The sequence below is a fragment of the Melospiza georgiana genome, chromosome 1 (genome assembly GCF_028018845.1).
Source record: "Melospiza georgiana isolate bMelGeo1 chromosome 1, bMelGeo1.pri, whole genome shotgun sequence".
NCBI lineage: Eukaryota > Metazoa > Chordata > Aves > Passeriformes > Passerellidae > Melospiza > Melospiza georgiana.
This window is the reverse complement of record NC_080430.1, coordinates 111,552,266-111,576,259: the sequence shown is the minus strand read 5'-3', so window position 1 is coordinate 111,576,259 and position 23,994 is coordinate 111,552,266. Positions and strand designations below refer to the sequence as shown.

The following is a 23,994-nucleotide window of genomic DNA, read 5'->3' as shown; positions in this document are numbered from 1 at the left end:
CATCAGCCAGCTTTTTGAGAATTCTCAGATGAATTCCATCAGGCCTCATGGGTTTGCAGGGATTCAGCTGGAGAAGCAGATCCCACACAATTTCAGGATCAGCTGGGTGTTGATCATTCACACAGTCATGGTCCTCCAGCTCAGGATGCTGAGATCCCCTTGGTCTGTCAGATCTGTGTTGAAGACAAAGAAGACATTAAACACCTCTGCTTGTCCATGTCCCTCTAGGTGAGGTGATCATTCTCATCCTGTAAAGAGCTCATGTTATTTCTACACTGCCTTTTGCCATTCATATATTTGAAAATAATTTTTGTCTCCCATGTTTCTGCCAGCTTCAACTCCACACAGAGTTTCTCCCTACATGGCAGAGAGAATCTCTGTATTCTTTCCATGTCACCTGACTTTGCTTCCACTGGCCATGCACCTTCCTTGGTAATTTTATTTCCCATCAGGTTTCACTCATGCCAGTGATGTCATGTCCCTGGGACTGGGACAAAGCTTGGAGCTTGTCTCATTTGTTCCTCTTACTTAGTGTAGTAGTGTAGAAACATTTCAGGGATGGTGCTTTGTAGCCAACATCTCCTGAAGCAGATTGAGGGATCCCATTTGTCTTTGTTTCCTCAAGTTTTGGCATTTGGCATCATCATGTAAGAATGAGCATATCCTTATATTTTATGGCTTTTTCCCAAAACCTGTCTTCCATCTAAACCAGGTTGTTGTTTGTATCACAGTTGAGAAAGGGGTTGTCAAAATATAGGGATGTCATCTGACATCTTATCTTTTTATCACCTGAATTATTTATATAAAGAAGGAATGGTGGACTTGACATTACTCTCAGGTTTCAGCCACTGGCTTGGCTTCCATAGTAGGGCTGTATCATACAGAATGAATTTCCAGTGTATTTCTTTTAATTGCTATATCTGGCACCCAGATTTTCTGTCATCTGTGTTTTTTCTTTTTCCTTTCGTGTTAGAGTACATTATTTAAAATTTGAACAAGACTCCCTAAAGTAAAGTAATCTTTCTTGGGGGTTCTGCAGTCTGATAATCTCTTTTTTGTTTGTTTGTTTGTATGTGTGTGATTTGTCACAATTTCCTTCAGGGATACTGCTGGCCAGGAACGGTTCCACACACTTAGTACCAGCTATTTCCGTGGCGCACAAGGCTTTGTTCTCGTATACGACATCACGAATCTGAAGAGTTTTCAAAGTATAACAATCTGGATAAATGACATATATGAGGTAAATATATCTGTCAGCAATTGATCACTAAATGAAGGTAATTAATGTGTCATTTTAAACGACTGCATGAGAGGTATTCTTGTTCCTGTATGTTTCTAATCAGAATTTCTTGCATTTAACTCAGCACACAGTATGATAGTAGAATTACTGTCATCTGAAACTGGAACATGGTTTATATTTAGGCAAGCCCATGTTCATGGAGGAATGTTTTCTGAAGTACTTCTAAAACATAGCTTCCAGTCCCTCTTTGTGCATGCTGTATTGTGCTCTTGTCACTGGTGTGGCTATGCACAGATATCTGCATGAGCTCATCCTGGGATTTTAATTAGATTCCATATCAAAATTCTGTATCACAGCCAGTGATTTCCCTTTCCTAATTTCATTACTTCAGTGTAGTTACCTCATCCCAAGATCAAAGGAATTAAATATCCTCTTTGTCCTTGCTGCATATTCCTGGAGAGGATGGTTTCAAGAGGGAGGAAGTGGGGTGGGAGGCTGTTTGGTTAGCTCAGCTGCTCGTGGTGCTGCAGTCAGAAATACGTGCTTTCATGTGACATGGGAAGTGATTCAACAGCACATGGCTGCCAGACAGGGTATGTATTCCACTAGAGCTTGTCTGAGCCCTCTGTGCTTCGCTCTGACTTCTTAATGTGGTAGAAAACTAACACAGCAAAAGAAGCTGAGTGGTTTTTCTGATCTATTAGTGAGTTTGAAAGGCTCATAGAAAGGTCTGACACTTACTGGAGCTTCAGGAAGGTAAACCGGTAAGAGTGTGGGAAGACCAGAAGATGAGTGTCTGGAAACAGTGTGAAGGGACAGAGGCATGGGCAAGCCCTTAGACAGGAGATCATTCAGCTGACTCTAACCCTGTATTCCAAGTCTTTTTTGGTAGGTCTCTCTGAATGTGTTCTCTATTAGGTAGAGGCAAGGCAGTTTTAGACTAGAATAGTTCAGCTGTAAGGGACCTTCAATGATCATCTAGTCCAGGTGCCCAACCACTTAAGCACTGACCAAAAGTTAAATTATATTATAAAGAGCATTTTCCAGATGCCTCTTAATTTGGCTTGGGGAATTGACCATCTCTCTAGGAAGCCTGTTCCAGTGTTTGACCACTGGCTTAGTAAAGAAATGCTTCCCAATGTCCAGTCTGAATATCCGTGGCACAACCTGGAGCCATTCCCATGTGTCCTGTCTCTTGATACCTGGGAAAAAAGATCAGTATCATTCTCTCTACTTTCCCTCCTGAGGAGGCTGTAAGGAGCAGTGGTATTGCCCCTCAGCAGTAGCACTGCAGTTTGTAGTTAGTATGCTTGTGGAAGGTGGTGTAAGAATACAAGCAAGGTAGTGCTCTCCATTGATCAAAATCAAGTAAAGTTTAAGGCAAGTTTTTTAATACTCTTGTGATTTGGTGGGGATGGATGGGAAAGGAGGCTTTTCATCTTGGGAAAGGGGGCTTGAAATAAAACCATCAAATGCATTATTTTCTCTCTTCACAGCCTCAGTATACAGCTGAATTAATGAATTACACATGATCATATATCCAATAGTATATATATGGGATATCTTATACCCTTAGGAAAACATTGCATGCACATTATCTCATTTTTAAAAACATTACTCTGGTAACCTAGTAAATCATTGTTCTTGACCTTAGAGGCATCTTAAAAGTCTTAGTGGTAACAAAGCCTAACTTCAGTAGTGTGCTACAAAGGAGATTCGATGACACAATATTCGTATTGGCTTGTCTGCACAAACTTTAACACATCTGTTTTTTACTTTTTTTAAAAAAGCATGTGCCTTTCTTCTGTTGGCCAAACAAAAGTCACAGCCAGATATGCCACTGGTTGTACAGTTTCATGGCTAACATAGATTTAGCTCAGCAAACAGTATGATAGGAATTTTACTGTTACCTGAAACTGAAAATGTAGATTACCTGCATATATCCTTTTCTGTCTGTCTAGCTATCATCCATCTATCCATCTGTCTGTCTATCTATCTATCTATCTATCTATCTATCTATCTATCTATCTATCTATCTATCTATCTTTCAACATAAAATGTTGTTCTGGCTTCACACTGGCTCCAGTGGGGTCATATTGTCCCATCATCTTCAGTTGGATCAACAGGGTGATGGATTCAGTGGCCTACAGTGCACAGCCATAACCAGCAAGAAGGTATCAGGGCTGTATGGCCAGGGTGGAGGGAAGGATGAGAGAAGCTCCTGTGGCCACCATGCAGGTTTAGATCTGATTGAGTCAGTCAGGAAATGACACTTGCACAGGCCTGCTCTCTGTGACATTTTAAAAGCTTTCGTGTAGATGTACTCAAGGTATTGAAACTTAGACTGTTTAATCTTAAAGTACCTTCAGATTTTAAGAATCTGAAGGTACTTACAGAAGTACCTTCAGATTCTTAAAATCTGAAGGTACTTCTGTAAGTTTAAAGTTAAAAAATGGAAAAATACTCAGTCTAAAACAATTTCTAGGAATGTAAATTGCATGATTGATTGTACCAATCTCAAAACCAGCAATTAGTGTTGTAATAGAGCTAGATAGTAATAAAAAATTTAATTTAGTCCTAGTGGGATATCAATTTCTGAAGTGTCTTGGTGAAAATATATGGGGCTATTCATTGCAAAAGAAATGTTTTTAAGCAATAACTGTTAAAAGACAGGGCATTTCATGAAAATTAATTACTTCCTGGAGGTTGGTGACATTCCTTGCACTTGCTTTGGTCTGTGAATGTAAACCAGTATTTAATTCCCTACAAATGCCCAAAATTAAAATGGCTGTTGTTACAGCACCTTTTAAATTATGCAAGTGTAGAAAAAATAAATAAGTTTTTAAAAGGGAAACAGAGAGAATCCAGACTTCACTAAATACCAGGCTAATAGGTGTAAAGCTTGCACCTGAACCAGTCAAACAGGAATTTTGGAGGCTATTCAGTTATTACATTATGCTCTCATTTTTTGGTTCTTTGCACATAAAGATTTTAAAACAGAAAGTTTTTTAAAAATCTGTTCAGTGTGCTAAGCCATTTTTGCAACAGTTGAAAACAACAATCCAAGCAATTTAGTACTCTTAAAAACTCCCATTGATTTTATAAAAACTGGCCAGTCAGTGCAATTACAATCAGATTACCAGTAATGTTCTCATTATATTTCAGTTAGTTTAAGTGTGGAATACAGCAGCTTCACTATTAAAAATGAATTATTGTCCAAGGAAGTACAAGACACAAATATGCTTCCATGTCTGTATTGCTGTAAAATTTGAATTCAGAACTAGAGGGAACTAAGTAACATAACTGTACTTTTTAAAAGCTTGCTAGAAAAATATACTCATACACAGATTAATATTTTAGGATGTTACTAGCAAGTCCAATACAGGAATATTGGATTTGTAATGCATTCATTAGGAGCATGGTAATTGCAGGAAGATAACTTTGGAACCTGAAACCATTCTTTATTTGTAGAATTGCAGGTTATGTCCAAATTGTGAAAGTGTTCATCCTGCTGACCTGGCTTTTAGCTACTGTATGCACCTGCTCTGAAAGGCTGATGCTGCTTGGCCTTTGAAAATTAAATAAGCAGCTGTGTACCAAATCATTTTGCAGAAAACAGTTTTTTCCAGGATATTTTGAACAAGATTCCAGCTAACATTGGCAAAAGGTTCCTCACAACAGAGTGGCTCAAATGTTCAAATAGGTGCACTGAGAGGATCACTTAAAGGAGGCAATTAAAACCCCATTGAACAAGGCCTTGAGCAACCTGACAACCTGACCTGATTTTGAAGTTGGCCCATCTTTGAGTGGAAGACTAGACCAGCTAACTTCAAGAAGCTAGCTAGAAGTTGGCAAGTTTTCCTTGCCAGCTAAATCACTTCATTAGCTTCTGGGTCTCCAAAAATGGTTGACATAGATGGTAGGTCATACTTTACTTCTACATACCTTGAATTGGTTTTAATTGTGCTAGTCTCCTGATGTGGCCATCAAGGTGGCAATACCAGCTCCTAATAGTTATCTCTGTGTTGGAAATTGTTTGCTATCACAGAATTTTCTGCATGGAGAAGATAATTTTCTTTTCTTGAGCAAGTCTTGGTGACAATAGTTTAGTGGTTTTTTAATACATTAACTTTCTATTTGTCCTACCTGAAGGAGTGATCCCTCAACCAGGATATGAACTGTATGAATTATTGAGTTTCTCTCATTTCCGCACAGTGGCCTTTTTTGGTTTGGTTCCTCTGGTGCATTTGGGAGACTAGACTGTATTTCAGCATCATACTTAAATAAAAGCAGCACAGCAAACTGCTTTACAAGTGCGAATTAGTTTGACTAGAAACTCTTCTCAGTTTTTCTTCCTCTGGTGGGAAAGCTTGATGTCAAAAGAATGAACTGTCCCAGTTCATAGATAGGTTTGTTGTTATGGCTCTGATTAGAACTTAAAATTCTTGCCCTTGTCATTTTATTAAATTGGTTTGTCTGTAGTCCTGGGTTTGGGATAAATTGGTTTATATGTAATGCATTCTAAATTTACTAGTAGACAAGTAAATTTGATCAGTCATTTATTTCCACCGAAGTCCTGGAAATCAGGCATTTGTAATTGAGGTCATAAGGTAGCACTTAGGAAAATATGTGGGAAGAGACATGTTTGGCAATCCTAATATGAACACTGCTCCTGTGATGCTTTCATGAGGACACGAGGACAATCTATTTCTAACAAATTGTTCTTCATACTGCAAAGGGTAGGTTTCTAGTGTCATTGTCTAATGAATAAGAAGATGAAGTTTCCCAGTTTTATGGCCTGCTCCAGCTCTGCCTTCATCTTGATATTTGACCATGTACATCTTCTTCAAATGTGAAAAGCTACATTTCTTCCTCAAATACAGACTATTTAAGAATTCCCATAGTTTATTTGTCAGGTATGGGTTCTCAGTTTCACTGTTTGGACCTACAAAAAAAACTTCTGTTGCCTTTTCAAACTGTAATTAATGAGCATCACTGTCAAGCAGCCCTTCACAGCTACACCCTGGAGATGTGATGAAGGGACACTGTGGTGTTCTGCAAGATGCATTCCTGGATAGAGGGATATCTATCCACTTTATGTGAGGACTCTGGGGGAGCTCGTAATCATCATGGGGAGTTTGCTGCAGGGGAGGTTGGGATCATTCTTGGTAGGTCTGTGTTCACCATTTAAGAAGTGAAGGGATAGTTTCTTCCAGTAGTCTCTAAGTACAGATATGGTGTAGTTTTCTCATAGAAAAGGTATCTGCTACTTTTCATACACACATAAATTCACAGCACTTCTGGAAAATAAAATCCGTAGGAAGAAAAGACCTGACATTTGAAAAAAACCCCACGCAAATCCCCAGATAAATTATATACAAAAGGAATGAGCAAGATATTTTCGCTGTTGCATTTTTGATTTCTGTGAGTAGCCTCATAGTGAGGTTGTGTGTTTCCCTGGCTGGGTGGACATTAAGCAGTGGGGTGAAGGGCATGGGTGGGTGGCCCCTGTCAGCAGTGTGCTACAGAGGCTGTGGGACTGTGATGTGAGTGTCCGGTGTTCCGAGTCCAGGATGTGGCACTGCTCACTTTGAGGCTCTGCTGCTGCTCCCTCCCGTGGCCACTGCTCAGAGCAGCCTGGCTCCTGCTGCTGCCACATCCAGCTGGCTGGGAACCCAGTGGGTAAAAAACCCTTCTGCCAAAACATGGTGGCTCCAAGCTGTGAGAAACACTTGAGAAGACTTGGTCAGTTCTCAGTAAATCTCTTGGCTCCATTTTTTTCAGAAAAATACAATGATGATGTTTTCCTTCTCAAAATGTAGTACTGTAGGTATTCTCCAGGTTCAGATTATATTTGTTTTAACCTTCAGTAAAATGTGAACTTTGAAATGTTAAAATGCAAAGAGAAGCTGAGGGAGTGAACCAAAAATTTGCATTTTTTTGAGATACTGGAGTAAAACTTTATCTGGAAAAAAATTATTTCTGTCTTGATGAAATTGATGATTTTTAATAGTACTTTTCCATAATATGGGGGGAAAATGTTTCCTGAGTCTATGAGCTTATTCAGTGCTGACTTGCATAATAGGATTTTAACTGTAAAATAGCCTTCATCTTTTTAGCTATAGATTTTGCATTTGGAAAGCTTATTCCTGAGCTATAAATAATAGAGCATGAAAATATACAGCAAGCTTTTGGAAGCACTGAATAGCCATATTTTTGGACAGTTGAAATCAGTGTATCCATGCAGTTTTTATGCCAGCTGAGTGCATGGTAAAACTTCTGCCTAGACATATTGATTTAATTTTTTAAGACGTCCTACATAATCAGTTTTCAGAATTTAAAACGGACATAATTTTGACTAACAGTCTTCAGTTTTCTAAATGCATGAAACTGCAAGATACCATCTTTAAAAAAGGAGAACCATAAATGCTTTGGTGGAGGATCCAGACAAAGTGAAAATACATTAATACATTGTATTGATGTAGAAACAGCAGTTGTTTGCAGAAATAAATACTTTGTGATTGGTAGTAGTAATAAATACTTCCTGAAAGGCCTGGTACCTCAAACCTCATTTAAATGTTGTTATTGTTTGAAGCTGTTTAGAAAGAACATTCCTACTGCAAAAATTTGTGCTGTTAATACAGAAATTAAGCTACAGAATTAATTTAGTTGGTTTGTGCATGCAGTATAAAAATATTTCCCTCTAGACATTAACTTCGCAGTGAAGTCAAATGTCACTTGTAAAACCTTCATCAACCTTCAGTATACTTCCAAATTAAAGGTTGATTACATAATGAGATTTAATTTTCTATTTAGCCTATTTTGGGACTGATATATGTGGTTTTATGTAGGAGAGCCACTGATTTTAATGAGTGAAGCTTCAATGCATTCTGAAACAGCCAATGTTTTGGTCTATTAATCCAGGTTAGAATACTTCATTGTTTTAGGCCTCTACTTTGTACTCTTATGAAGTTTACTTCATTTTAGTAAATTGTGGGTATGAAATAAGTCTAGATGATTCTAAGAGGAGAATGGAATAAGAAAAAAGAAACAGTGTCCCTTAATATTAAATTTTGCCTACTGATGAAGTCTTCAAATTGTTATAAAAGTAGAAGCAGACTAAAAATAGTGTTCTCTCATCCTTTAATGAATAGAGGTTTTTCTGTGTATGGTTGTAGGGGATTTTGTCTTATAGCAAATTTACAAAAGTTAAGCATTTGACAGAGATCAGAGATTTCATCAAAGTCCCTGTAGAGAGATCTGCAGCCTGAGACCAGGCCTTTTGAGTCATCAGGGAGCTGTGGGAGCATGTACCTCCAGAATAAAAGCCATGGCATCAACTACAGTAGCTTCAATTGTTTTTAGATTGAGACCCTCAGTGTCCTCCATTTAAGTACCAAAAGCAGTTTTAAATGTTATGATTTTCACAATGAATGTCAGTTTTCAAATTCCACATGCTGCTGCAGAATTATTCCCTTTTCTTGTCATTATTCTAGTCACGTATAGTTACAATGACTTATCTTAAAATAACACTGATGTGAAAAACCCAGTGCATTTCACAGTCATCATGCATGCGAGTGGATTAGAGGAACAGAGAAGGAGACAAGGTCAAAAAGGTAGATTTTTCTTCCTTTTGAAATCAATGAGGTTTTAAAATTTTACTTCATTAAAATCTATTGCCTTCTTCCTAGTGTCTTGGAATAATCAGACTTTTATGTTGAGTTTCAACACTTTGAAAGTAATTTTACTGTCTGTGTGCAAAAGTGAAGCACAGAGAGGTGCTCTTTCAGGTGCAGCAAATTCCTTCCCTTTTACTTGTGAGTGCTGGATGTAGAGCAGAGTCATATGCTAATCCATGAATCTATTACTTTTAGTAGGGCAGTGTCTGTGAATTCGGGGCATTTCCAGTCACTTTAAAGCCTCAAGCCTGGAGCATTCATCAGAAGATGGTGCCCATGCACCATATACTTTATATCTCATGAAAGAGGTTGGAAATTATACGTGGCACTTCCAAGTAGCTTTTTCCTGCTCTTTGCATTCTTGCTGTTTTCCTCCAAATCCCAATAAGTGGTGGAAAATGTTTGCACATACGAAGGTCATGAGAGAATTTAGCCTTTGCTTTCAAGGAAATGGAGTGCTGAAGGTTAGTGTGAACTTTAGGTGAAGGGCTTTTTTTTGTTTGCTTTTTTCTTACTTGACATTTATTAATGCTGGTTCTCTTTTAGAAAGCAGGTGATGAAGTGGACGTAATACTGTTGGGCAACAAGTGTGATAAGGAGTCAGAACGGGTAGTTCCAAAACAGAAAGGAGAAAAGGTATCTTTAGTATTTTCTTTGGGTCCTCCTGAGTTTCTTAGTATGTGACTGAGCTATTAAACTGAAAATGATAAAAAGCTCCTGAATTCCAAAAGTTCTATTAGGACTTGGCTCTAGAAGAACAGTTGTGAAGTTCTAGAGAGCTAGAAATACATTAAGATTCCCTGATCTCTTCAGAATACCAATTTTTCTTTTAAAGGTTAAAATGGACTTAAAAGTTTTAGATGTTACAACAGAAATCTTATATAGACTGCATTTTCAGAGTACTGTGGTAATGTAGAATATTAGAATGAAATACATTCTGCATACTTTTTCTGATACCGCCCATCAGTGAAAGAACTATTTTGGCAGCCTGTGCAAAGTGATTTGCATTGTCTCTTAAAAAGCCTTGAATAAGACTGGACAAATACTGAACATCCAGCTCCCCAAAATTGTGTATGTGACATATAATTGACTCTATTGCAGTAGAGTTTCTAGCTGCTGATCATGGGTGGGGGTAAAACTTACTAAGTGGGGAGTGCTGTTCTAAGGCGAACAGCAAAAGTCTCTCACTGAGAGCCAGTGAGGAAATTCAGAGGCCATGCTATGACAGAAGAAACTGGAATAATAATTAAATATTGCAGGACAGCGTGTCCTATATACCAGTAAATTTTGCTGCTGCAAAGTGTATGCATCTGTTCTCTGGAACTTGGATTTAGCCCTCCTGTTATGCTTTCAGGCATAGTGAGTGAAGCATGATGTCTCATGTTTAAAGAAAAACACACTTATAGTTTCTTGCCAATTATATAATCCCAGATTAGAAACTTTAAAAAAATAACATCAACTTTTGGACAGCATTGCACTCCTGAGAGTTCACAGTTCACATGCAAGATGCTTTCAGTGTTAATGTACCATATCTGTGTACAAGGAATAATGATTTTTCCTTATAATAATAATGATAATATTTTTGCTGAAAACTACACATTGTACACATTGTAGTCTCACACAAAGGATGCGCTGTCAGAAACCGAGAGAGTCACTGGATGCATGTGCACCAGAGGGCAGTAGTAGGGTTTTGCTTAGGGTATTAACCATGACATTTTCTGACTTCTGGGTCCTTAACCATGCAACCAAAATTCCTCTTGATATAGTGTTTTTTTTTTTCAGAAAGAAATCATTACCTCCTCCCCAGTGAGTCTGCTTTCTAGATTTCGCCTGTGTTTTGAGTCAAGGCAACTCTTCTATTATAATACTACTTCTTTTAATATGATTTAAAAGTGCTAAAGGATCTGACTGAATGTGCTGGAGAAAGATTTGTTAGCAGAGAGAGAGACAGTAATTGTCCTTCCACTCTAAAGAAGAAAATATCCTAATTAAGAGGGGAAACAGTTTGATTCTAACTTTGACAAATAATAGTTTGTAGTTACATATTTCATATTATCCTGATAGAATGAGCTTTAAGTGTTGTTCTGTTCAGTCTCTTGCACAGAAGAACTCTACGTTCCCTGGGAATCTCATAATCTATATTGGCATTTCTGTAAAAATCTGTTACAACTGAGTGGCTTTCATGTACAATTTCATTTCAGTTTAATGCTGAGAAATTTTTCTGTTGTTTCTTTTTGCACAAAATCATGTAATAATTCATTTTGTACAAACTTATGTAATTGTGATCACTCAGAAATTGAGGTATTTAATTTTAACACTATCAAGTATAATTTTCTTGTATTAATTGCTTCTTACTCACTTACATAAAAGTTCTGACTCAATCTTCTTGGGTTTCTCTGTTCATCCCCCAATATGATTATCAATTTCCTTGAAAGATAAAAATGCTGAAGGTTATATGACTTGGTAGAATGTGGCTGGTATTCTCCTATCCAATCTCTCTAACAGAAAAAGCCAAGTAAAATCCTCTTTCTTTGTTTTGCTTTTGCTGTCTTCATAGCTGAAGCTGATTTATACTTTAAAAGCTGATTTTTCACACATAATAGAACTTTGCACGTTTTTGGAATATTTCAGACATATCTCTCTGATTCAACACTAAGAAATCACACCAGCACTTTGCTAGGAAGTAGTATTAGCATTACTTATTTTATTGTTGTTGGTAAGATACAAGCTTATTTCAAGACAAGTTCTCCAAATGGTTATCAAGGATATTATAAAATATCATTTCTCAGTAGCATAATTCCCACAGGTTTGTAAATGTATTTAGGTATTTTACTTATGAATCTATTCAAGATGCTCCCAAAGGCGAAAAAAAGTAGTTATTTGAATACACTTTTCTATGGTCTTTCAGACAGGGAGGAGCCAAATACATGTTCATACTTTCAACTGCTTTACCACTGGACCAGTGAGGGGTTTTGCACTGAGCTGCACTTTTGGAGGACTTGCTTGCCACAGAGTTGAGCAGTATGCAGGGTGAAGTTAAAAAATACAGACATTAATCTTCTGTGACCAAAATTGTGCACATACAGAGAAAATGGGGGTGCATTGATAGGTGTGGTGAGGAATGTAGTAACATGATACAGAGAAGGCTCAAATACTCAAGGTTTTTTGATTTGATTTGATTTTTCTTTTATTTGGTCTTCACAAATAGAGCTTGCTCCCAGGCCTGTGCAGGTCCCTGATGGTTTGGGAAGGAGCAGGTCAGCCCGCAGTGTGAAAGCTTTGGATTAGAAATTGCTTAGGAAAGTTGGATGTGCAAATAGACATGAGGAAGTTCTCCCAATTGTGCTGAAAGAGCTCGTCATTGTGATTTGAGCCACTGCCAGTCAACCTTGAAAACATGGTGGTTAGAAGAGATCCCTTTTGATGCCATGATGTGTCTTTTAAAAAAGGCAAGGAAGAAGGTTCTGGGAACTATAGGCAGTCAGCTTTGCCTCAGTCACATTGTTTGGCATCTTCATGGGTGATTTGGCTGATGATAGAAGGAGATTTGCATGTGACATGAGGTTAAGGGGTGCGACTGGCACACCACACAGGAGAACACCAATTCTGTGGGACCTTGATAAACCTGGGAGCTGGGCCAGGGGAAACATCATGAGGTTCATGAAGTGCAAAGATCTGCATCTGTGATGGAATAATCCAAGGCATGAGTCACTGCCCTGCTACAAAAGACTGATGAGTTCCAATGAGCACCAGCTTGAATATAAGTCAGCAATGTTCCCTCATGGCTTTAAAGGTGTTGGACTACATTAGAAGGATAATGGATAGTGGATCTGGGGAAATTATTACCCTCCCTTACTTAGTGCTGACAAGGCCACATGGAATATTGTGTCCAGCTTTGGCTCTCCTGTTTCAAGAAGGCTGTTGAGAAACACCTGCAGCTGGTCCAGCAGATTGCTATAAAGGTGATTGGTGTCTAGTACTGGTATTCCATGAGGAGAGGGAGCTGAGTAAAGAGCAGGCTAAGGAGCAGTTACTGGTCTGCTGCAGCTGAAGTGGCACTAAAGGAATGACAGAAATGGACTCTTCTCAGTGGAGACAGACAATAAACAGATGGGGAGCAGACACAAGTCCTGGCTTGGGAGGTTCAGGTTGGAGTTGAGGAGAACCAGTTGCACTAGAATGTTGATGTAGCCATGAAAGAGGGTCCCATAAAGGCTACAGAATCTCCATCGTTGGTGGATTTGAACATTTCTGTAGGCAAAGCCATGCCTGACCCAGTATTGTGTGGGCAGTAGCCTCATTTCAAGTGGGGTTGTCTTTCATAATTATTTCTGCAATTCCACGATTTAAAGGGTTGGTTTGTGTTCATCAAGTTTGTAAATAGGTAACTTCTAGGAACCTGTTACATGACGCAAGAAAGAAAAGGGCATTTAATAGTAGTTTCTGTGTACTTTATAATCAGCAAGCCAGTAGTTCTCTCTACTTTATTAGCCCAGTATTCTTTTATTGCTTGTCTTTTTCTTTATGAACCCTTATGCATCATTGTTTTGTACTGGCAATAGCTGAATGATCTTAACTTTCGATAACAAGTTGCTGCAGTACCGAAAACAGTTCACAGCAGTCCACTGAGTTTCAGAATCCCTTACGAAGTTATGAAGTGGTCTCTGTCTAATGAATCAGTTAGATTTCATCTTTATTTTCAGAACTACAACTTCTTGAAGCATTTTGGAAAGGAAACCATTTTGCTAACTTTGGTTTTTTTTACCTCTAGTGTAATCTTTATTATATTTTGACTAAAACTATGAAGTCTGATTATTGTATATATATTGTGTTGAAGGTTTTTTATTCATGCCAACATAACTCAAAGCTATCTGCAATGGAAATACACTGGAAATAAGACAACAGGAGTAAATTAAAGAAAACCAACCAATGTAAAGTCTATGCTGCCCATCTAAGTATTTTCTCTCTTTTCCTTTTGCCATAATATCATTTTACATGCATATGTTTTCTTTGCTTGTCTGTTATCTCTGTGCTTCTCTCTGTCTAGCATAAAGGAACATCTCTTTTTTGTATTTCATCCTGCTACTTTTTTTCAACAGTTCTTGTCATATTTTTATCTGCAGGCACTCCATTATTTTTCTCTAAATAATTGCTTAGGAGACAGTTCATTTTGCAAATAAATCAAAACACTGAGAACAGACCCACTGGATTTTATTTTTGTTATTTGTAAGTAAAGATTGGTTAAAAAAGCTGTTTTGAAAACACAAAAATTTAAGAAGAATATTTTAAAAGGTACCTGAAATTTATAAACTGAGGATGAATATAGAGTACTTTACTGAGCAGTCATGTACTCAATTAGGGTTTTTATGGAGCAGTCAGGACACCTTCATATTGCTTGCTGCTAGTATTAGGAACTGTTTTTTTTCCTGAAGAATGTTCATCCCATTTCCTACATTTGTTTTTCAGCTTGCTTGGGAATACGGAATGCCATTCTTTGAGACCAGTGCCAAAGAAAACGTGAACATTGAGCATGCATTCTCAGTCTTGACTAAGGAAATCCTGGAAAAGGTAGGCTTCTTTTCCAAGGAGAAAGAAGATGGGAGATTTTTCTTGTCAGATTGGGTAAATAAGGTTGTAACTACAGAATAGTTTGAGCAAAGCACAGCTGATGCTGTTTTTGCATTCTGGAGTTAGTATTTTGGGGGAATCCTGTAGCTGCAGGCATACAGAGGAGGAACATGGGGGAGAAGAATCGTGGGAGAAGAGAAAAATAGAAGAGGTGAGTAGCTACAATACAGTTCAGAGAGAAAGTGAAAATTCAGGAAGTCTGCATTTATGGCTTTATTTCCCATACTTTCCTTTAAGGGAGAGGTTAACAGCTCCCAAATAATTCCACTTCTGTGCCAGGAAGATTCCTTTTTCCTCTGGGTTTCTGCAGAGTGTGCACACAGTAAAAATGCTACATGATGATGGAATCAGTGGAGCTTTATGTTCAGCAATCAAATGTTTTATCCAAGGTTCATAGCTGTTTGTTTGGTTGATTTACACTAGTGCTTTTGAGTTATCAGGGCCTAAAGATTTGAGTTAATTAGTGGTAGAATCAATATTGTATCTGTCAGAATCAGCATCTCTCTAACTTGAGTGTGTTAGGCTTAAAGGTCCTTACTCCTCAAAGTTGCAGTTCTTTTGTAGGACTGAATTATTGTTAATTAGCTCTGAAAATATTTTGCATTGCAATTTATTTTTAGGCAGCAGAGTATTATTTTAGACTTTAATAGATGTTCTTCATGCAATGTATTATCACTGCCATTCATCACCAATATTAGTTGTACAAAACTAACCTTCCACTCCAAATACTCTTCAAATCATAATAAAGATAAATGAGCAAAATTACTGACACAGTCACAAGTAGCAGTGTTTTGATTAAGTAGCCAAAGGGGGTGGTCAGGGGATGGTGCTGTTAAATCAGGGTCTTGCCATACTACACAGTAACACAAGTTGTAGTTGGTTATTTTGGGGAAGGAAAAAAAAAGGCAAAAAAATATTTTGGTTACTTTTACATAAAAGTGAAGCTCAGCAACTGAACAGTTAAATATTGTTTAGAACAGGAGGAAAATGGCAGGCCCTTGAGTTACTGAGCTTGTTGGAAAAAAGTCTCAAGTAAAATAACTCTGATTTTGTTGTAAATGAAAAAGACATTGTCTACTGTAAATAGAGAATATATTGTTAGTATGAAACATGAAAACTTCAAAACAATAGTTCTGATCATAACTACTGCAAAGACAAATATGTATGAAGTGAGCATTTCTGCAGAGTGTGTTTGGATGATATCTAAGAGAATTCTCTGCACATGCAGAAATGATGTTTGGGTATTTTTCACATTCACATTGGCTACACTTACTTTATGGTAAGTGAAACTTCAGTATTCCTGCCCACCTTCATGAAAATTCATGGGGTTTGTAGTTTGGACATGGCAAAATACTTCAGGCCACGTTGAACATGTTACACTACTGCTTGGTTTTAATTAGAACTGCTTTAAACAGTTATATGCTCTGCATGTATGTGTGTTTGGAAAATGTGCCCATGAGAATTTGTCATATTTGTCTGTAGTAACATTTCACCTTAGCTAAAAATATTTGGAATCCTGATGAGGCATCATGTACCATTTCTTTGGTGTATAATTTGCCATTTTTAGTAAAATGCATTTGTTGATTTAAACAAAAGGCCCTTTAGCCCAATTGGTTTTACCACTGGCCTGATAAGAAAGAGTTTGCTGGGGAAAAAAAAAATCCACTATACAGTTTCATCATGGTTTTCAGGTTCGACAAAATAATTTGCCTGTTCACAAAACTGTGAAATCTGAATGTACTACTTGAATTTTAACTTCCTCTAACTGATGAAATTTTGGAGAATGGAAAATGCAGTAGCAAGTGTGACTAGTAGCTGTGAAAAATGACATGATAGATGCCAGTCTGAGATAATTTCAGTCATACATCCACTTGGTAGTGGTGAAATACGTATTTTCTGATTGTAAAAAGGAGATACAGCTTTGCACAGTGTTTTGGCCCAAGGCACCTGTGCCTGCGGATATCAGACCTCCCTGCCCTCTGCAATGGACCATCTGTTCCAGACTGATGAGATGGCTTCAGTGGGAGCACATCATTGCTTTCCCAGTCCCACAGAAGAAAGGAACTCCCTAGGACAGTCTATTATGGCCACGCTTTTGGGAAGTGCGTGAAGCCTACTCAGAGATAAGATAAATAAGCAGGGTAGGCTGGCAGGCAGTAGACCATTCTGAGATGCATTGCAGTAGACTGTATTAATCTGAGGAAATCTACGACTTTTTATGTACATTCTTGCTTGCCATCTACTGTGGACATGTCCTTAGTAACTTCATTTACACAAAGCACTCCTGTAGATGGGGAAGATTGATATCCAGAGTTATAGAGTTCATACAGAAGTACTGAACTTCTTGACTCTTTCAAAGTTTAGAACAGGTTGTGGTTCAGTGGTGGGTTGGGGAAAAAAACATATTAAAAAGTTTCATATTAAAGACATTTAAACAACACAAAACAAAAAATCACAAGTGTTTCAGTGTATTGTCACTATTTTGTAGTGCATTTTCCCATCTCTTTTTGCAGTTTCTCTTGTAGTAGGCTTAAGGGAGAGAGAAGACTGATGCATCCCAGTGATCTGGATAACTAAAGTGCTGCTTGACCTTTCAGATACTTTTCATCTCAACTGTTCTATGCTGGGTCTTGGTCCTGCAGCTCTAATTTACATGGGCAATCTCATTAAAATCATCAGATGTTTTTTTTTAGTTTTTTTTTGCTTACATTGGTAACAACTAAGGAGTCATGCCATATTTCTGAGAACTGACAATATTCAAACCAATCAGTTAATAATAAGTGAATGCAGAGGAGTTTTAACTTCCTCTGACTGATGAGTTTTTGGAGAAGGTCAATAATAACCAATTTGATTACTTTGAAAGGCTGCACTGGAAATGAATGTTAATGACATAGATTATTCCAGGAGTTTGCTTAGACATGTTGACAAATAACAGTATTTTATTTATTCACAAGTCTCCTGAATCTCAGATATGGCAAAACCTGTTCATTAATAGATGACAGCTGTTCTTTAACAATGCTTCTGGTTGCCAGTGAACTATTTGAACTTGTGAGTCAGTCCTCTAAAAACAACCAAAACCAAAAAAATACCACCCAGAATGCAGTTAACATTTGCTCTTTTGTGTTCTTTGGTTTCATGCCTGTCAAGCAGTAGTGTTCTCAAGGTTTTCAAAAAAATATTACAAGCCTTTGTATGTGTCCTTTTGGGTATGATTGTTGGTATTTTCCTAAATTAGGATCGGGAGAGAACTCTGTTTAAAAAAAAAATAAGAAAAATGAAGTTATCACCTTTTTCTGAAAATTGCAATAAAACTAACCAAAAACTTATATTCTGCCTACCTCCCAAGAGTAAAATAAGACTATTTTAATCATATTAAATAAACATATATCTCCTGAGTAGAGAGCAGTGAAAATCCATTTAAGACCTTGCCCTGTGCTGTTGAGAGTAACATTTAATGTTTAACAGCTGGATGTCATTTGAGATGAACATTCAGAAGTAGCAGGCCTCAATTTTGCCCTTCCTTCATTTCTTTACACTTCTTTCCTATGGCAACAAGATTGTTGTGATTATACTGTGTTTTCTATTCCTTTGCTCTTAAAGTACCTTTGGAACTTTTTAGCTGATTGTAAACAAACTTGACAGATCTAACTAAAAGATAATTAAGTTCCTGAGTAGTTCCTTTTGAAAATAAGGTGAGAGGCAGAGTACTCTGCAGAAGGAAAGTCTCCAGCATTAGTTCATAGAATATTAGAGACCACTACACAGAGAGACTGAAAAATGCTCCAACCAGCTACTCCAGCTGGAACTTGCATCACAGATATCAAATTTAATTCACTTCAAGACCTAAATCCATAGGAAATCGGATTTCATTATTGCTGAAGTTCATGGAATTGTTAGTTTGTCTAAAAGATCCCTATGTCTCCTGCAGTGCATACTCAGTGTTTCTTTATTACCCTTAGTCGTGCATGGAGCCCCAGGCTTTATTTGCCCTTTATTTATCTTGTACTGACCACAGAATAATAATTCCTTCGAGAGGTTTTTCATAATGCTTCTACTGCTGCACTTTAGATCCATTTCAGATTTTTATCTCCTTTACTTTCTTAGTAACATTAGGTATATTCAGCATTGCACATGTGGGAACAGAGGTACAGAGATTAAAGCAAAGAGAATGAATGGTACCAACCCACTTAGTGCTGGTGCAATTGTAAGGCAAAATTTAACTACGCTGTCTTATTTAATTTTTTTTTAAGTCTGTTCTGGACATCGAATGAGCCAGATATTTTTCTGGAAACAATAGCATATAATTAGGCCATGTAAATCAAAACTTAATCACATCATCTGTGTATAGGGGATGAGACTCATCTTAGCATGCAATCTTAGCCAGCTAGAATTTGCATGACTGGTCTGGTTGTCTGGAAAGAGATGAGTCTTTAGGATGAAATTGTGTTTTGGAGGTGCCTTTCTCCCTCCATTGATTATGGAGGCCTCCATATCTCAGCCTGTATGATTTCATATGATTCAAATTAAACAAATTAAATTCCAGGAGAAAAAAAAAAGAAAGTTACAGACTTGGTTTACTTCTGGCATTTGCTTCTGCGGGATATTGACTTTGAAGATATATTGCTTGCTTAAACAGTTTTTTTATGATGCAATTATATTAAATATCACCTAGATTATCTGTAGAGTTGAGGAACCTCACAGGAGATCCACACCTGTTTTCTCAAGTTTGTGAATAACTAATTGCAGGACAACATTGTTACAGCCTACATGGTAGTAACAGGAGAGGGAGATAGAGCCCCAGGTTTGCCAGTGGGTTAGATGTTTCAGCCCTGGCGGAATAGCAGGCTTTGGGAGCAAGACCTTCATCAACATTCCTTGAGGAAGGTAGTCAGCAGTTAGATCCTGCTGTGCCAGATCTCATATCCTCCTGTCCTGCTCCTCTACCTGTTCCCACAGTGATTGATTGCCTTCCCTGCTAATACATCCCTAGCCCTTGCTTAATACTGCTTGTACCATGTCCAGCCCATTGTGGTTGTGAGACTACTCTCTTGTATTTTGAACAGGTAATTTGAATTCCCAAATATAGGGGAAATACATAAAAAGTGTTGGGACTATTAATAACTGAGTTCAATGTAATGGCAGGTCAGGCACTGAAGTCACGTGGAACTTCATTTCATGAAGTTCTCTGCCAGTATTTGTCAGCTATCACTGTTAAATATAAACAAAATTATTGCAGTAATTAAGTAGGATCATTTTTTAATAAGAGTAAAAATCCTCAAATTTAAAGAAGTTATAAATAATAGTAACCTCAGTTCCAGTCTCTTCTGTTTGTTTCTCCAAAGATTCTAATTTTTCAGCAAGCACTCTAGGTCTGACTTTGACTGGGAACATGATATGGATAAAGTAAAATCCTGTCACTCTTTCAAACCCACAGTGAGCCCCACCTTCAAAATAACTTAACCAGTATCAAAATACCAAAAATTGGTGCTAGAGAAGGTGGATCCACCATTAACCTGAGGAGGTTTTCAGCAAGGAATGTGCAGCTGAGCTTAATGAAGATTTATATATTTACTCCATGAGAAACCTTTCAGAGAGGTTGTTGGGGTTTTTGCATTACATTTTCCTTTTTATTCTACCCTAGCTTTCTTGCCTTGATTAAAAAAAAAAAAAAAGGTAACTGAGCCATCTCATCACAATTCCTGTGTCTAGGTATCTGTTGCATGCCAGTGATACAAATTCTGCTTAGAAGTGGGCAGGAGAGACAGCCAGAAGGGGAGTTTTAAGCAGGAAGTTTAAAACTGGCTTGCAGAGATGCCTGCCAGTTAGGTGAGACATGTCTGCTGTGCTATTTAGCAGGAAAAACTAGTATTTAATAGCAGGAAATTTCAACATCTTACTGAAATCACTGCAGGGTACAGAGGCATCTGTGTCCATGGCGGTATTTTCAAAACCTCACTTTGCCCAAGATATTGAAATGGAAACTCCAGCTTCTTGGTACCGTTTTGGATCTTCTCACCTTTTCAGTTTTTGGCTGTTTGTTGGCTGACTTGTGGGGCAGTGAGTTCCAAGCAGCTGAGCTGAAATGTGAGCTGGAAGGGTTGGTGTTCATGGAGCCCTGGAGGAGGAATGCTGCCCGCCTTGTTCTCACAGGTGGGAGATTTGCATACATCTCTGCTGTAATTTCGGCAGAGGGGGTGCCCCACCTCTACCAAGGCTTGGCTGAGGCTGAGCACTATGTGGGATTGCCCAAATCTGATTGTTGCTTTATGCAGGACTTGTAGTATCTCTTTAGATTATGAATGTGCACTTTTTAAATATGTGCACAGCACATTCGCTTAAATGGATCCCAGACCCTTATTTGCTTCACAAAGGCCCTATATGGAACAGTCTTACAAACTGAAGTGATTAATAGTCCTCAACTTTGAAATTAATTTTAAAATGACTGTTCTTTATTTGTGGAATGGTGGTTCTTGTCTGTCTGTCCTGGCTAGTTTGTAGATGAACTAACAAATAATGATTTTAGAGATTATAAGAACTGTTGCATTATCAAATATGTTTCATCGTTCTTAATCACTTAACAGTACTGAGGATCCTTGCCAAGCATATATGAAGAGCTTACTTAACATCTAAAAGTACTATTGAGTAGTAAAATGGTAAGGATGCAAATAAGTACCCTAAGTGTTTAAGGAAATGTAAATTTCTCCCCTTTGACTGGATATTTGGTCTTGAATTATTATCTGCAACATCTTCAAATTACCTGTTTCCTCTAAGTAAGTGAAACTTGAATTCTGAAACACACATAGAAAGTCACAGGGTAATTCAAACAGGGATTTTTCTAGAGCTCTTTTACTACCTAAACTGATTGCTTTCTCCAGAAAAAACATGGGTGAAACAAAACCTATTTAGTTGATGTTCACAACAATCAATGCTCAGTGTTATTTCTTGGTCTCAATTGAGTGAAATTAAATTTCTTACTATACCATTATCTTCCAAAACTTTTATTTTCCCCTCAGAATCTTATCTCTAAACCAGAGTGGTATCTTGTTTCTTGAGATGACAAGGTTATGTTTGTGTAATTTTGAATCTGCCTTGCTCCCTTTTTTAAAAAGGTCTTCATAAAAAATTATTTTACAAAACTGTACTGTCTATCCTTGCAGACTACCAAAAACTGTCTCTGCCTAGCAGAAATCATAATAGCCACAACTGTGTAAAAAGTTAAAACTAATCAGAAGCTATAAAGCTGCATGGTAGTATTTCTAGGAATTCTCAGGGGTAATAAAAATGCTATGCCTTTTGGTCCTTCCCACTCAAAAAATAAATTTAAAAAAAAAGCCAAAAAAACCAAAAACAGACAAACAACCCCAAATAAAAGTGCACCTGCTGTATTTCTTTCTTATGTGGAGAATTCATTATGACAAGAAATTTCTACAATCAGTAAGCAACAGTCTTCAGATATTCTAGTCAGACCATATTTGCTAATAATTTTGCTGATGACAGCTTTAGCATCCATCCTGGGGTTTAGACACCACAATACATTTCCTGCCCTCTGCTCCTTCCTCCATCCATCACTTTTGATCCTTTCCCAGATGTTTAATGTTCTCCCCCCAGCACCACGCACTGTGGAAGCCTCCCTGGGTCCCTGCAGCCTCAGGGAGGAATGAGCTCAGCCACTCTTTGTGGGGACAGCTCTGGCACAGGGCAGCCAGCATTCTGGAAGAGCTGGAACTATGGCTACAGAAAGAAAAAGGAAACAAATTCTATGCATCTTCTCCAGAATTTTAAGGAGTGATAAATATTCTCAGCCAAAGAGGCGTAAAGCTTATTTGTAGCACGAGGGAGACTTTATATTTTGCCCTCCTTCTGATGCAGCTGAGTAATTTTAGGTGACTCTTTCTGGATGTAGTCAATGTTCAACTACCCTGTGACTTTCTCTGTGTAAGTTTTCAATTTTGAGTCATGATTAGTACTGTACTACATTATGCCTTTTTTCCCCTTCTTCCTTTCTTTTTCTCCTGTTCTTTGGATTTCATTCATTCAGCTTAGATGGTTGTTGTCTCTGGAAGCTTTCTTTATTGTCAGACATGGTTTTTTATGGCTGTTTGGGTTGAGAGAGGAATGTGGTGAATCCAGAGGTTACACTTATTTCTCTGTGCTTGGTTGCTAAACCTGCCAAGGCACAGGCAGCAGAGTGGCAGGTAGAAAAGTTGGGACTTTCATTTTCCCGGGCATGTGACAATATTCTGTGTGTCTTTGTGCCCTAGTTCAGGGTTCAGTGTTCATGGTTTCAGAGAACAAGATTGCGACATGTTCTGCACTGCACAACTGGGTTTGATTGTTTCTCTGGTCAACATTAATTATCTAGTTGAGTTCATTGCTGAAAGGAAGAGTCCTGGTTTTGATGATTTTCATTTTTGTTACAATCTGCTTTTGCAATCAGTACATAAATGTTTTACAAGGGTGGAGTGTATTTTGATAGTTTATAATGATAAAGACTGAGCTGTTTCCATTTGGGGGTATTCCTGGTTATTAAATAGAGGCAAGAAAACAGAATTTTAGTGAATTTCACAAAACAAGTTAACATCCTTTATAATAGTTAATAGCCTGTGCCTTTTCTTCAGTGAGTACTAATATTCTGTGTGACCTGTTCCTTTCAACTGGACTTTTCCAACCCATGCTCAATACTTCAAAGATAAGGGTACTTAACTGAAAATTAGCTAAAATTGGTAATCAGCTGAAGAACCTGTACTTACAGAACAGTTCATATGAGTAAAGATTTACAGGATTGGCACGTATGGTTTGCAGTGACTCCTCGAAAGACATTTTCTGTTACCTTCAGATTTAGGAGAGGTGTTTGAGGCAGCTAAAGAATGTGAAGATGCCAAATGGGACTTGCATAGGCATCAGTTTCCATCTAATTTATTAGAAAACTTCAATCATTTAATTAAATATTCAAAGGAAAAACATATCCAGTGACTGCACCAAATATTTTGCATTAAAGTATGTGAAAAAGCAAACTTTTCAACTGTTATGTTCTAGTTATCTTAATGAAGTGTTTGCTTTTGTTTGTTTTTCAGAAATCCGGTGTATTACATGAGTTAGACGTTGTGTCTGTAAATGAAACTAAGAAGAGAACCTGCTGTGCATTCTAAAGTACTGTTTTTTATTCCATTTTCTCTTCAGGAAATATCAAGTGTTACAAAGGAACATAAAAGATTTTAAAGATGAGCCTGTAATCCAAAAATACAGTGTTTAAGCATTACACAGACATTATTGCCAAATTTTTTTACATGTTTATATTATATTTTCATATTCTTAATGTGAAGATAAAACAGTTATCTGATTTAGGAATTATTAGGTGCTTCACAGGGTGACAGTGCTTGAATGTAAATGTTTGCAGAAAAGAAGTCTAAGTGTACTAATTTTCTGTTATTAAAAAAACACCCTTCA

At 37.6% G+C, this 23,994-nt stretch overlaps 1 protein-coding gene across 1 annotated transcript in view; it reads left to right on the top strand.

The window, feature by feature from the left end:
- LOC131083873 (ras-related protein Rab-10-like) overlaps positions 1–23,994 on the top strand; it is a 32,163-nt gene extending 8,169 nt beyond the window's left edge. Inside the window, exons 3-6 of the mRNA XM_058024897.1 lie at positions 1,102–1,240; positions 9,466–9,555; positions 14,386–14,487; positions 23,622–23,994. Of these exons, the coding sequence (XP_057880880.1) occupies positions 1,102–1,240; positions 9,466–9,555; positions 14,386–14,487; positions 23,622–23,696 (406 nt within the window). The 3' untranslated portion in view covers positions 23,697–23,994. The remainder of the gene's footprint in view (positions 1–1,101; positions 1,241–9,465; positions 9,556–14,385; positions 14,488–23,621) is intronic.